The following is a 13,612-nucleotide window of genomic DNA, read 5'->3' on the forward strand; positions in this document are numbered from 1 at the left end:
TCTCGAACCCGTGGGCTCAGGCAATCCACTCACTTCAGCCTCCCAAAGGCGCGGGATTATAGGCTGAGCCACCAAGCCCAGCTTATTTTTCTTTTAGAGACTAGATCTAACTATGTTGTCCAGGATGGTCTCAAACTACTGGCCTCAACAATTCCTACAGCTTTGACCTCTCAAAGTGCTAAGATTACAGATGTGAGCCACCTTGCCTGGCCTCCATAAGATTTTCTATATAAACAATTATCATTTGTGAATAAAGTTTTACTTCTTCCTTTCAAATCTGTATGACTTTTATTTTCCTTTTCCTTTTTTTTTTTTTAATGTCAGAATTTACTGAGAATAAAATGTTAAAATTATTTTGACCAGGCATGGTAGCTCACACCTGTAATCCCAGCACTTTGGGAGGCTGAGGCAAGAGGATTGCCTGAGCCCAGGGGTTCGAGATCAGACTGGGCAACTTGGCAAGACCTCGTCTCTACAATAAATCAAAAAAATTAGCTGGGCAGGGTGGCACATGCCTGTGGTTCCAGCTACTTGGAAGGTTGAAGTGGAAGGATCGCTTGTGCCCAGCAGGTCATGGCTGTGGTGGCTGTGAGTGTGCCGGTGCACTCCAGCCTGGGCAACAGAGTGAGATTCTGACTCAAAAAAATACATAAATAAATAAAAAAAATGATTTTGCTCACTTTGAATTGAATACAGTATAACATCAGAATGGTGCACCCATTTTATTATTTCATTTTGGCTAGAGCTGGAATGGGGTCTCTAATGTCTGAAAAGGTTAAAGGGACTCCCCATTATTTTTTTTTTCTTGTTGCTTTGGCCAAATGGCAGCCTCATTTGTTTGGAACTTCACAACAACCTTAGAGCATAAAACTCAGATAACCTTATCTTTTTGGCTCAAAGAATCAGAAAAAAGGGTTCCTGGAAGCCAGAGAATGTAGGAGAAACTGTGGAGAGAGCAAGAGAAAGAGGGTCTTTAATTCTGTTTATGAACTGACATAGGTCCCAGACTTACATGGAGCCATGTGTCCTTGAACTTGACTGCAGAGTAAGACCTCAACTAAAAAACACTATTAGGTGAAAAATCAATGGGGAACTTTTATAATGGACTAGATTTCCAATACCTAAACCCACTGATCAATCTTGACATCACTAGAAGTAAGAACACCAGATCATGTGCCTCAACACGAGGCAATGAAAGTATATAACACCACTAGGAAGTATCCAAGCTGCTGGATCTAAGAAATTACAAGGGACAGAGAAGTAAATTCACCACCAGGAGAATGCAACCAGACAAATCTAGAATATGAGAAATTCTACAGAATTATCCAGTATTGTCAATAAAGGGTATGCCAAAAAAGAGGGGAAGGGGAGGGGGTGGTATTAATAAGAGACAAACATATCAACCAAATGCAATGTATGGATCTCTTCTGGATCTTGATTTGAACTACCCCATTATAAAAGACATTGTGAAAACAATTAGAAAATATTAAACAAGAGGAAAGCAGATATCAAAGAATCTGTTTTGTTAGATGTTAGAATTCGTTTTGTTAGATGTTTTCTACTTATGCTAAAAAATGAAATTATATCATCTATTCCTTACATTTTCATTGAACTTTTTCACAGCATTTTCATAGGAATTCTCTTCCAGATTCAAATTCAATTCTCCTTCCGAACATTAAAGGGATATAACTACATTGAGAGAAGCTCCCAGATTATTCAGGTAATTAAGTCACTTACCCTGAGCTTGTAGAAGTTTAAGGGTAGCTTCGGCTCTGGCTCTGGCTTCTCTCTGGGATTTAGTTAAAAGTTTCCCTTCTTTTTTCAAGCGTTCTTTTCTTTCTTTTTCTTTTTGCTTTTTTCTTTCTCTTTTCTCCTGTTCCAATCGTTCCTATAAAAGAGTACATGTCAGACAAAAATTGTATCTGCTTAATGAACTATAAAATTTAAATGTTAATAACCCAAAATTCAAACAAAGCTCTTGAGATAGATGCAAAGTGTTATGCTAAGAGGGTACAAATGAAAAAAAAAAAAATTTTTTTTTTTTTTTTTTTTTTGAGTTAGAGTCTCACTCTGTCGCCCAGACTGGAGTGCAGTGGCCGCTCCCGGCCACCACAGCCTCGACCTGCTGGGCTCCGGCGATTCTTCCACCTCAGCCTTCTAAGTAGCCGGAATTACAGGCATGCACTACCACACCCGGTTGATTTTTTTATTTATTATAAAGATGAGGTCTCGCTGCCCAGGCGGGTCTCGAACCCGCGGGCTCAGGCAATCCACTCACCTCAGCCTCCCAAATATTTTTTAATTTTAATTTTTTTTTTTTTTGAGACAGGGTCTCACTGTTACCCAGGCTGGAATGTAGCAGTGCAATCATAACTCACTGAAGCCTCAAATTACTGGGCTCAGTGATCCTTCCACTTCAGCTTCCTAAGTAGCTGGACTGTAGGTGTGTGCCACCACATCTAATTTTTTAATTAATTTTTTTTAATGTATAGACAGGGGTCTCGCTATATTGCCTAGCCTGGTCTTGAACTACTGCCTCAGCCTCCCAAAGCACTGGGAATACAAGGATGAGCCATCATGCCTAGCCTTCTGCGAAAATATTTTAAATGTTGTTCATAATCACATCATATTAGATTATTGGCAATGATACATAAACAACTACTAACTGCACTTGAGAAAATAAAGGTTTTCTGTAACTCTTCATCTTCATATTTGTATCGAATAACATAACTGAATTGCCATGCAACTATGAAATTCTTAGAAGCAGAAAATGAGAGGGATTTTATAGAGAACAGATTATAAATTAAGCACAATATCAATGCTAGCAACTTCATAAAAACATATCTCTTAGGCTGGGTGCGGTGGCTCACGCCTATAATCCTAGCACTTTGGGAGGCTGAGGTGAGGATTACCTGAGCCCATGGGTTTGAGACCAGCCTGGGCAACTTGGTGAGACCTCATTTCTATAATAAATAAAAAAATTAGCTGGGCGTGGTGGCACATGCCTGTAGTTCCAGCTAATTGGAAGGCTGAAGCGGAAGGATCGCCTGAGCCCAGTAGGTCAAGGTTGCAGTGGCCGTGAGCATGCCACTGCATTCCAGCCTGGGCAACAGAATGAGACTCCAACTCAAAAAAGTAAAAAAATAAATAAAAGAAAATGAAAGAAAAAACATACCTCTTCTTTACGCTTGGCCTCTAATTCTTCAAGTCGTTTTATACGTTCTTCCTCTTCTCTTTTCTGTCTTTCTTCTTCTTCTTTAAGCTTAGCCAGAGCTTCTTGCATAGCTTTAACAGTGGCTTTACTAGGTCCTTTTTTCTTCTCTTTCTCTTTTTCTTCCTTTTCTCCTTTTTTCTTCTTCTTATCTTTTTTCTTTTTGTCACCTTCATTATCATCTACCAAAACAAAATAAAGGCTAAGTATTAAAAAAAAAAAAAAAAGAGTCATTTCCTATGGCAACAATGAACAAAACCCAGCCAGAATTCAAGGACCATAATAGGCCAAGGCTGATGCCAGTAACAGGCCAGAGTCTATAAACATCAAGGCGTCCCAAGCACTTAAGTACCCAGAATGGCTCTGAATAACCCACAATTGGCCTCCTGAGAAGTCTACAATGCTAGTGTTGGTCTGAGTTGTCCCAACAAATATAAGACAGAAAAATCTTGTCAGCAATGAAAGGGCAATACTGTATCTAATGTATCTCTTAATCCATGGTATCTGGACAGAGTTGAGGGCACCTGGCAGATGCCTGTCTAAAATTCTAACAAATACAATGAACTAATTCCCATCTAAGTTCTATAGATAGTTTTACTTCTATAAAATGGAGGTTATAAGAATGTTAGCCGGGCTTGGTGGCTCAGCCTGTAATCCCAGCACTTTGGGAAGCTGAGGTGAGTGGATTGCCTGAGCCTGCAGGTTCGAGACCCACCTGGGCAACTTGGTGAGACCTCATCTCTACAATAAATCAAAAATTAGGCGTAGTAGTGCGCGCCTGTAGTTCCAGCTACTTCGAAGGCTGAGGCGGAAAGGATTGCCAGAGCCCAGCAGGTCGAGGCTGCAGTGGCTGGGAGCAGCCACTGCACTCCAGTCTGGGTGACAGAGTGAGACTCCAACTCAAAAAAAAAAAGGAAAAAAAAAAATTATGTCCACTCTAAAAGGATAATAGGAGGATAAAATACAAAAATATAGGCAAGTATACTCCAAGACCTCTAAAGAATTAAAAGTTATAAAGCTACTTTCACGATGTTCCTCTTTCTCTCCTCAAAGATGTCCAGATCATAAAAATTTTAGCATTTAGAAAAGCTATACTGGCTGAGCATAGTGGCTCACATCTGTAATCCTAGCACTTTGGGGGGTTGAGGTGGGAGGACAGCTTGAGTCCAAGAGTTTGAAACCAAACTAGACAATATGGCAAGACTTAGTCTCTACCAAAAAAATTAAAAAATTAGTCAGAATGGTGACACATGCCTGTAGCCCCAGCTACTCAGGAGGCTGAGGCAAAGGACTGATAGAGTCAGTCCAGGAAGTTGAGGCTGCGCAGAGCTGTGATTATTCCACTGCACTCCGGCCTTGGTGAAAGAGTGAGACTCCAACTCAAAAACAAGTAAACAAATAAATAAGCTATGTCTTAAAAAAAAAAAAAACTATTTCAAGTTTAAGAACTTGTTCGATTAGAGACCAGCCTGGGCAACTTGGTAAGACCTCATTTATACAATAAATCAAAAATTTAGCTGGGCATGGTGACGCCTGCCTGTAATTCTAGCTACTAGGAAGGCTGAGGTGGAAGGATCGCCTGAGCCCAGCAAGTCGAGGCTGCAGTGACTGTGAGCGTGCCACTGCACTCCAGTCTAGGCGATAGAGTGAGACTCTGACCCCCCCCCCCAAAAAACTTGTCTTTCTGTGCAAACCATTTGATCTTTAGTTATTTTCATTCTAAATAAGAGAAAGAAGTTGGCCAGAATTCTTTTTAATTGGAAAATATGGCTCATTATTGCTTAAAAGATGTTAACTAATTTTAGCATAACTAATTTTAGTTAAGTTTTTAAGTTAAACATGTGACAATGTTAGCCATAAAATACACTTTATGAATGAAATAGATTAAACTGGGTTTTTAAACACAAGAAAGACATTATTAGACACTGAGTTATCAGAAGGGCACAGCATAAAACAGTTTCACAGTGAAATTCTACAAACACTCCAGTCTGTACATAAATCATTTGATAGATATTTTATATTATATATGTAAATGCTTAACAATGAAAATTAAGTGAAGAGTACTTACATGAAATTTGAAAAAGGCTTCTTACAATAAAGTGCCTTTATAACCAAGAACATATAACAAAATAACTCTGGGGCATAATGATCTTGACTTAGACTTTGTATTGAAAGCCTTTTTTGCTCTTTCCTCTACAGTAATACCAACCTTCTGCAGCTATAGGAGTCTCTCCTTTCTCTTCAGAGGCAGGGGTTCCAGTATCAAGAGACACTTTGTATTTTACAGCTTCATCTTCAGATTTTTTCTGATATTCCTTTTGTTTACTCTGATCCTTTTTGCCTGATTCTAACTCTTCTTTTTCTTTCAGTTTTCTCAGTTTTGCTTTTTCTTCATCTCGCTTTTTTCTCTCGCGCTCCTTCTTTTCTGCCTTCTTTTGGGCCACTGTCTTAATTTTGAAAGAGGAATCATCATCTTCATTCCCACTTTCTACATTAGGACCTGGCTTGTTTTTCTGATTTTTTTTCTGTCCTTTTCTAGACTGCAAAAATTCATCTGATTCATCACCACTTTCACCTGAAGAATTTACTCTGGGACACTCTTTAATTCTTTTACTGTTATCCTCCTCCTCTTCGGACTCATCCTCTTTCTTATTTGATTTCTGCGCTTTCCCTTTAGCTTTTTTAGAAAGTTTATTAAAATCGTCATCATCATCACTCCCAGAGTATATTTCCATTTTTGGTTTTGTAGTCTTTTTTGATTTTGAATCTTTATCTTCCAATTCTTCACTATCATTATCATCAAAACTCTGTTTTTTGCCCTTCTGTCCTTTCTTTTTTTTATCTTGTTTTGAGGTGAATTCCTCTTCATTGTTTTCTGTCGGCTAAAAAATTTCCACTGTTAGAAATATTAACAGAATTATATTTCATTTTTTAAAAAATAATTGACACCACTCAGAGTCATGTGCTTCATTAAGTAAGCAAAACAAAAATCTCTCAAAATAATTTCAAAATAAGATATTTTTATAGGAATACAAAACTCAATAAAGCACCAGAAGTTAACCTCGCCTTCAGACATATCTCACATTCACTGCAAATTTTTAGAATCTGAAATAAGCACTAATCACTAGTCCACATTTACTAACTTTATATAGCATGCAAAGGGAAAACTGAGAGAAAAAAAAAATCTATTATTTCCCCATTACTTTGAGACTTACTCAAATTTAAAGGATGAAAAAGAAACTATAAAAAACTGAAGGCAGAGATGGAGGATATCATCATATCTCCAAATGTACCCATTTTATTAACAAGCAACCATACCATAAAATACCTTTACATTCCAGTTCTCCCTTTGGCATCACACTTTATATAAACTTTTAGTTAACATGTACACTGCTCAAAAGTTTCCAAGTGCATCTCCTAAAACAACACTAGAAAGCACAAATACAAGGGTGCCTGAACAATGCATGTTTGTATACCTAACCCTTAACTGTACCCCACAATTTTAAAATAAAAAATGTTAAAAAAAAAGCATAAATAGAACATGAAATATGAACAGGTAACAACAATCTGTCTTTCACCTTTACTGCAGCAGTTTCTCTGTCAGCTTTGATGCCTTGAGCTTCCAAAGACAATTCTTCCAGTTCTTTCAGGATATCATCTTCACTAGAAAAGGATTAAAATACATTTTGAAGCACTGATATAGTTTATTAAGTGAATATAGTACCAGAACTCAAAAATCAAATATATTTAAAATATACTGCTGGGCACAGTGTCTCATGTCTCTAATTCCAGCACTTCGGGAGGCTGAACCAGGAGTCTGAGACCAGCCTAGGCAATATGGCAAGACCTCGTCTCTACAAAAAATAAAAAAATCAGTCAGGTATGCGGGTATGCACCTGTATCCCCAGCTACTTGGGAGGCTGAGGTGGAAGGATCACCTGAGCCCAGGAGGTGGAGGCTGCAGTAAGCCCTGATCATGCCACTTCACTTCAGCCTGAGTGACAGAGCAAGACTCAAAAAAACAAATAAAACATAACATAAAAAATAAAATAAAATATACTTACTCAGCTGGGCTCGGTGGCTCAGCCTGTAATCCCGCGCCTTTGGGAGGCTGAGGTGAGTGGATTGCCTGAGCCCGCGGGTTCAAGACCCGCCTGGGTAGGCGAGACCTCATCTCTACAATAAATCAAAAAATTAGCCGGGCGTGGTAGCACGCGCCTGTAATTCCGGCTACTCGGAAGGCTGAGGCGGAAGGATCGCTGGAGCCCAGCAGGTCAAGGCTGCGGTGGCCAGGAGCGGCCACTGCACTCCAGTCTGGGCGACAGAGTGAGACTCCAACTCAAAAAAAAACAAAAACAAACAAACAAACAAACAAAATATATATATATATACTTACTCAAAGTCCTGCTTTTTTTTCTCCTTTTTCTTTTTCCCCTTTGACTTCTGAGGTTCCTGCTCCTTGGCAGCACCAGCTCCTTCTATTTCTGCAGCCAAGGCATCAAGATCAATGTCATCCTTGGCACTTAAATGAAAACAAAGACAACCTAAATGTCACTCAAGAGCAAATTAATCTATCACACATTCACTTACATAAAAATATTTATCATTTTAACTTTTCATGCATTAGCAGCACACTGAGAAAAATCATTTGGCAAGCTCTTTCATGAGTATATGATTTATAGCTACTTATCAGCCTCCCTCTACATCTGCTCTAATAAAGTTTCTGGGTTACAGTCAATTCAGAGAGCTGTAACAAAAAGCTCCAGAAATTTTAAAAAATCTAGGCAATCAGGAAAAGGGAATTAAATTTTGCAGATACTAAAGGTTTTCCTGGTGTCTGAATGGAGTTATTTACAAAATGGAGAGCACTTAAAAGATAAAACAAGTCTTATTTCTTGACTATTGATAGCATCACCTAAAATGCATCTTGTGCATTTTTAATTGGAATAGCAGAAATTTTAGAGAAGCAAGGAATCTTTAGAGATCCAGTCTATTATCTTATTTTACCAGTGGGAAAACTAAAATGCACAAAGCTTGAATACCTTCAGAAAAACATAACTACCCATTCAAATCTAAATGAGTTAGGAATGACTCACTAAATAAAACACATAAAACCACCAAAAATGCAGAATCAAACCTGCTCACAAATTTCCACATTCCTAGTTTCATTTCTGGTTCCATCCCAATGTCCTCAACTATCCACATTATTTGCAAATAAATCAAACTAAGTTCCAGCTAAAACCTACAGAAAGTGAACAAGGTCTGCAAGCAGATGAATCCAACTGAATGACACAATAAGAAAACAACTCAGGTAATATGAACCTCATAGGTGGATACTTTGTACAGAGATGCTTTATCTCAGTAAAGTGAATTTCTATAGAGAAATAAGGAACTTCTAACTATATGATAAACATAATTTAAAGATTATATAATAAGACATTGAGGATACAGAATATCCCAAAGGAGCTTAATAGGGAAGACAGCAAAATAAATAAACCACAAATTGAAATATGCTAAGTGCCAAGAAGTGAAACAATATAATGCGCTTATAAATAGTTAGCCAGAATTGAAATGTGTTCCCTTTCGTCCTATATTTTAGACAGTTTATTTGACACTGAACTACTGCAGAAGCAGTGATTTCCTACAGCACCAAACCCAGAATGGAAAAGTCAAAGGCTTCCTAGCAGAGGAGAAGAGAAAGGCAGTCAGGCAAAGAAAAGAGTTGTGCATACCAGACAAGCAAGTACAAAAAACCTAAAGGCAACAAAGCATGCTGTGCCTCAAGAAGTCTCACAAAAAGGGTATTCAGATAGCACTATGAAGTTTTCATGCATTATGTATTTCTTGACCTCACCCAAGATGTAGGCAACCAGAAACTGAGGGTGGGAACTAGGCAATGTATTTTTAGCAATATTTCCAGGTAACTATGTGCAGAATCTGAGCACTGCCATTCTATTTTATAGATGAAGTAACTAAGGCACAGAAAATTTGTCCGGGATCACACAAACCACACATGTATTTGAACCTAGGAGTTTGACTCTATAGCCAAAGTTCTTAATCCTGCTGGCTTTAGAATGCACCTTTGGTATGAGTGACAGGGCTAAATCATGACTAGTCAGAAAGCAGGGGGCCCAGACCAGTTAAAGAGTTTCTGTAGCAATTGTGATGAGAAACAATGAGCACCTGACTTGCTCATTATAAAGTAGTAAAGAAGGTGATTCTTAGGCTTTATCAGGTCGCAAGAACCTAAGCCTGGCCCAGCATCTGTCAACATTTCACACTATTGTGGCTTCTGAAAACTGGGTGAGAAAGGAATATTGAATCTTGGCATCTCACCTCTAAAAATACATTAGCCCTCACCCAAATTATATTCGCCTCATCAAAATAGTTTAAAGAAATCTTCTTGTGGTTGGCTGTATTTCCCAAGTATTCACCAACAAACATCTCTAGAATAATAATATATAGAACTGAATTTGTATGCTGTAAAGTCTGAAAGGCTGCTTTCAGCTAATAAAAGATTAAGTGCTTATCATATATCAGGCATTGTGCTGGCATTGTCACTTAATACTCATATAACAAGGGCTAGGTGCTCACTTCGGCAGCACATATACTAAAATTGGAGCAACAAGGGTTGGGTGCAGTAGTTCACACCTGTAATCCCAGCACTTTGGGAGGTCAATGTGAGAGCACTGCTTGAGCCCAGGGGTTAGAGCCAAGCCTGGGCAATTTGGCAAGATCTTGTCTCTACGATATATCAAAAAATTAACTGGGCATGGTGGTGTGCACCTGTAGTTCCAGCTACTTGTAAAGCTAAGGTGGAAGGATCGTCTGAGCCCAGTAAGTAGAGGCTGCAGTACCCTTGAGTGTGCCACTGCACTCCAGCCTGAGTGACAGAGTGAGACTTCAACTAAAAAGAAAAAAGAAAAACTCATAACAGTTCTATTAAATAAAGCTTAAAGATGATAAATAATTTACAAAAGGTCACCCAGCTAGAAAGTAGCATATAAAAACACAAGCCTAAATCTGACATCAGATTGTAAGGCCTTCCTAAAAAACGGAAAATAATCCAGTTTCTGAATTATTTGTTTAAAAATTCGAATATAGTTATGAGATTTATCAAATTTATCAAAGTATAACTAAACAATCTTAACTCAGGTGGTTTGTAATAGATTCCTTCAATGTGTACTGAACTTTCTACAGCTTATATTGAAAAGTAAAAGATTTAGCCAACACAATACTTGTTGGGAGCCAGCCTTGCAGGCCCGCCTGATTGACAAAGTCCAAGAGTGCTGAGGACCCCCGGCCGCAAAGCGAGTCCGGGCAGCTGAGGCCCTTCTGTCTTCGGTCTTTGCTGTTTGGTACCGCCGAAGAATTCTGTGCAATCGTGGAAGAAGAAAATGGCATGTTTATGCGAAGTACTCACAGCTAGCCTGAGAATGTCATGGTTCATTTTTCCATTTTCCCACTATGCTGCTTGGCCTTTTCTAACATATGCAAGGGTTAAACTCTGAAGCACATCAAGAATGCTTTCTTTCACTTGGTTATAAGTTACTAGATATTGCTTAAGTAATAAATGATATAAGTATATTCACTCCTTATTAGAATTATGTAGTTTAATGTTTGGACATAAGGTTTTTTAGAAGCACAAGTTTATAGTAAGTTCATTATGAATTCATTATAAGTTCTAACACTTATATAGGAGTTATGTAGGTGATTTATAACACTGTTTTCACTGACTTAGGATAAAGATTATCTTTAAGGTTTTTACTTAATTCAATAGTTAAAACTCTAAGTTAACATTTATAAAGTGGGTTTTCACTGAACTCATAATATACTAATCAGACACTTTTATGATAGATTAGCTAAAGACAGAAAGCAACCTTGGGGGCCTGGGAAACACTACTAAAAGCTTCTTTTGAGTTCTCTTTAGAAATAAACACCACAGGATAAGAGAAAAGTAAGGAAGACACCTGGACAAGAAAGGCAATTACAAAGCTCTGAAGGTCATAAAGCCCCAGAAGGAAAACTATTGCTACATGAAGAACTCTGCACTTGGAAACTTTCTTGAGACATTTCAAGGACTGTAATTCAGGACTTTGAACTAAAACTATCATTTTTGGCTTTATGATAAAGACTCATTAACTAAAAGTAGATAGTGTTCTTGGCTTGTTTGTCGCTTCTAGACCGCTAGATGGTGGTAACTTTTAAAGCATATGTACGTGAAGGAATTTTCTTTGTCTTGTCCCTTTATGAATGGTATAAAAGCTCTGTGTTAACTAACATTAAATTGTCATCTGTTCAGGCAGCAGGTGCCCAAGTATAAGATTTTTGTCTTTCGCCTATCCGTCTCTCCTTCAGGAAATCTCACAACCCTTGTGGGGCTGGACCCCTTCAAATACTGAAGATCAAAGTTGGAAGACTCATGATCCAATTTTAAGACTCACAAAACTACTCTCAAGACAGTGTGGTGTTGGGAAAGAATAGACACAGGTCAATGGAACAGAACAGGCAGCCCAGAAATAGAACTCTGAGAAGGACACTGGTATGAAAGAGAGAACAACAGATCACAGACTACAATAAAGAATTGCAAAGTACTACTGACTAAAAGAACTATATCCAAAATATACAAAGAACGCTTAAAACTCAGTCAGGTGCAGTGGTTCACACCTGTAAGCCCAGCACTCTGAGGCCAAAGCAAGAGGACTGCCTGCACCCAAGAGTTTGAGACCAGCCTGGGAAACATGGCAAGACCTCATCTCTACAATAAATCAAATAAATTAGCCAGGCATGGTTGGCACACACCTGTCGGCCCAGTTACTTGGAAGGCCAAGGCAGAAGGATCGCCTGAGCCCAGCAGGTCAAGGCTGCAGTAGCTGTGATGGTGTCACTGCACCAGCCTGGACAACAGAGACTCCAACTCAAAAACGAAAACAAAATAAAACTCAACAATAAGAACCCAATTAAAATATGGGACAATCACCTTGCCAAAAAGAAACACAAATGGGGAGGAAAAAAGTGAATGAAAAATCAGTATCATTTGTCATTAGGGAAATGCAAATTACAACAGATCAGCACTATACACCTATTGGAATGGTTAAAATCCAAGAAACTGACAATACCAGCTGCTGGTAAGAAAGTAAAACGGCTGATTTCAGGACTATGGAATAACATAGACAAGATAAGCCTGGAGCTGCGTGCGGTGGCTCATACCTAAAATCGCAGCACTTTGGGAAGCTGAGGCCTGGGAGGACTGCTTGAGCCCAGGAGCGTGAGACCAGCCTAGGCAACACAGTGAGATCTCGTTTCTACAACAAGTAAAAAGAAATAGCCACATGTGGTGGCACATACTTGTAGTACCAGCTACTCAATACTCAAGGAGGCTGAGGCGGAAGGTTTGCTTGAGAGCAGGAGGTCAAGGCTATGGTAAGGCATGATTGTGTCACTACACTCCAGCCTGGGTGACAGAGAAAAATGAGATTCTGGCTCAAAAAGAAAAAAAAAAGATAAGCCTGGAACATCATGTAATGCAAGAAAACAAGGAAGTGACTAAAAAACACACAAACAAATACCAAAAAACAAAATGCACACAATGTTGAGTGTACAACAAAGGGACATATGAGCCAATGGTCAATGGGAGCAAATCAATTTGTTAATTAATTACAAAGTCAAATTAACAGTATTAAATTACAAGCTAAAGTATAAAATAATTTCCACAGGTCCATAGTAACAGAGATAAATGATTAAGTAAATAAATGGAGATGAGACAAATGTGTGAAGAAAGTAAATCAATTATGCAAGGAAGTGACTTCCTTGCAAGGAGGTGGAATAATTTTCTACTCCTAGAGAATGGTCTGTGTACAGTGACTTCCTTCCAAAGAGTAAAATATGGAAAAGAGCAGGGTAACTTTGACAAACACTACCTCAGCCAAGTGATCAACATCGATATCAGTGATCTGTTGAAATCTGAGAAACCATCACAGTACGAACCTAAGGAGAAATGGCTACTGAATGTAATGTGGTATCCTGTATAAAATCCTGAAACTTTAGTAGAAATAACTAAGGAAAACTGTACAAAGTATGGACTTTGGTCAACAATATTGGTTCCCTGACTGCAACAAGTGTACCATGCTAGGACTAATAGAGGAAACTGAGGAAACTAATAGAGGAAACTAATAGAGGAATACAGAGGCATATGGAGACTCTGTATTATCTTCACAATCTAAAACTTCTACAAATTAAAGTTTATTTTTTTAAAAATGGGGGGTGGAGAGAACCATCATATCACTTATAGCCACTCCAAAGAAAATAAAATACCTAAATCTAACAAAACATGTAAAGCACTGATATGTAAAAAAAAAATTTCCACACCTTTGGGAGGCTGAGGTGAGTGGATTGCCTGAG

The 13,612-nt window shown here is 38.4% G+C and overlaps 1 protein-coding gene across 3 annotated transcripts in view; it reads right to left on the reverse strand.

Moving 5' to 3' along the window:
• Positions 1 to 13,612, reverse strand: part of EIF5B (eukaryotic translation initiation factor 5B) — a 59,126-nt gene that overhangs the window by 42,600 nt on the left and 2,914 nt on the right. For all 3 annotated transcript variants that reach the window (XM_008061213.1, XM_008061212.1, XM_021714016.1), the window contains exons 2-6: positions 7,608 to 7,733; positions 6,790 to 6,874; positions 5,421 to 6,093; positions 3,176 to 3,393; positions 1,738 to 1,888 (exon numbers count right to left, since the gene is read on the reverse strand). In XM_008061213.1, coding sequence (XP_008059404.1) covers positions 1,738 to 1,888; positions 3,176 to 3,393; positions 5,421 to 5,946 — 895 coding nt within the window. In that variant the 5' untranslated portion in view covers positions 5,947 to 6,093; positions 6,790 to 6,874; positions 7,608 to 7,733. The remainder of the gene's footprint in view (positions 1 to 1,737; positions 1,889 to 3,175; positions 3,394 to 5,420; positions 6,094 to 6,789; positions 6,875 to 7,607; positions 7,734 to 13,612) is intronic.

This window comes from Carlito syrichta, unplaced genomic scaffold (assembly GCF_000164805.1).
Source record: "Carlito syrichta isolate Samal-C Ts95f unplaced genomic scaffold, Tarsius_syrichta-2.0.1 Scaffold305149, whole genome shotgun sequence".
Lineage (NCBI taxonomy): Eukaryota > Metazoa > Chordata > Mammalia > Primates > Tarsiidae > Carlito > Carlito syrichta.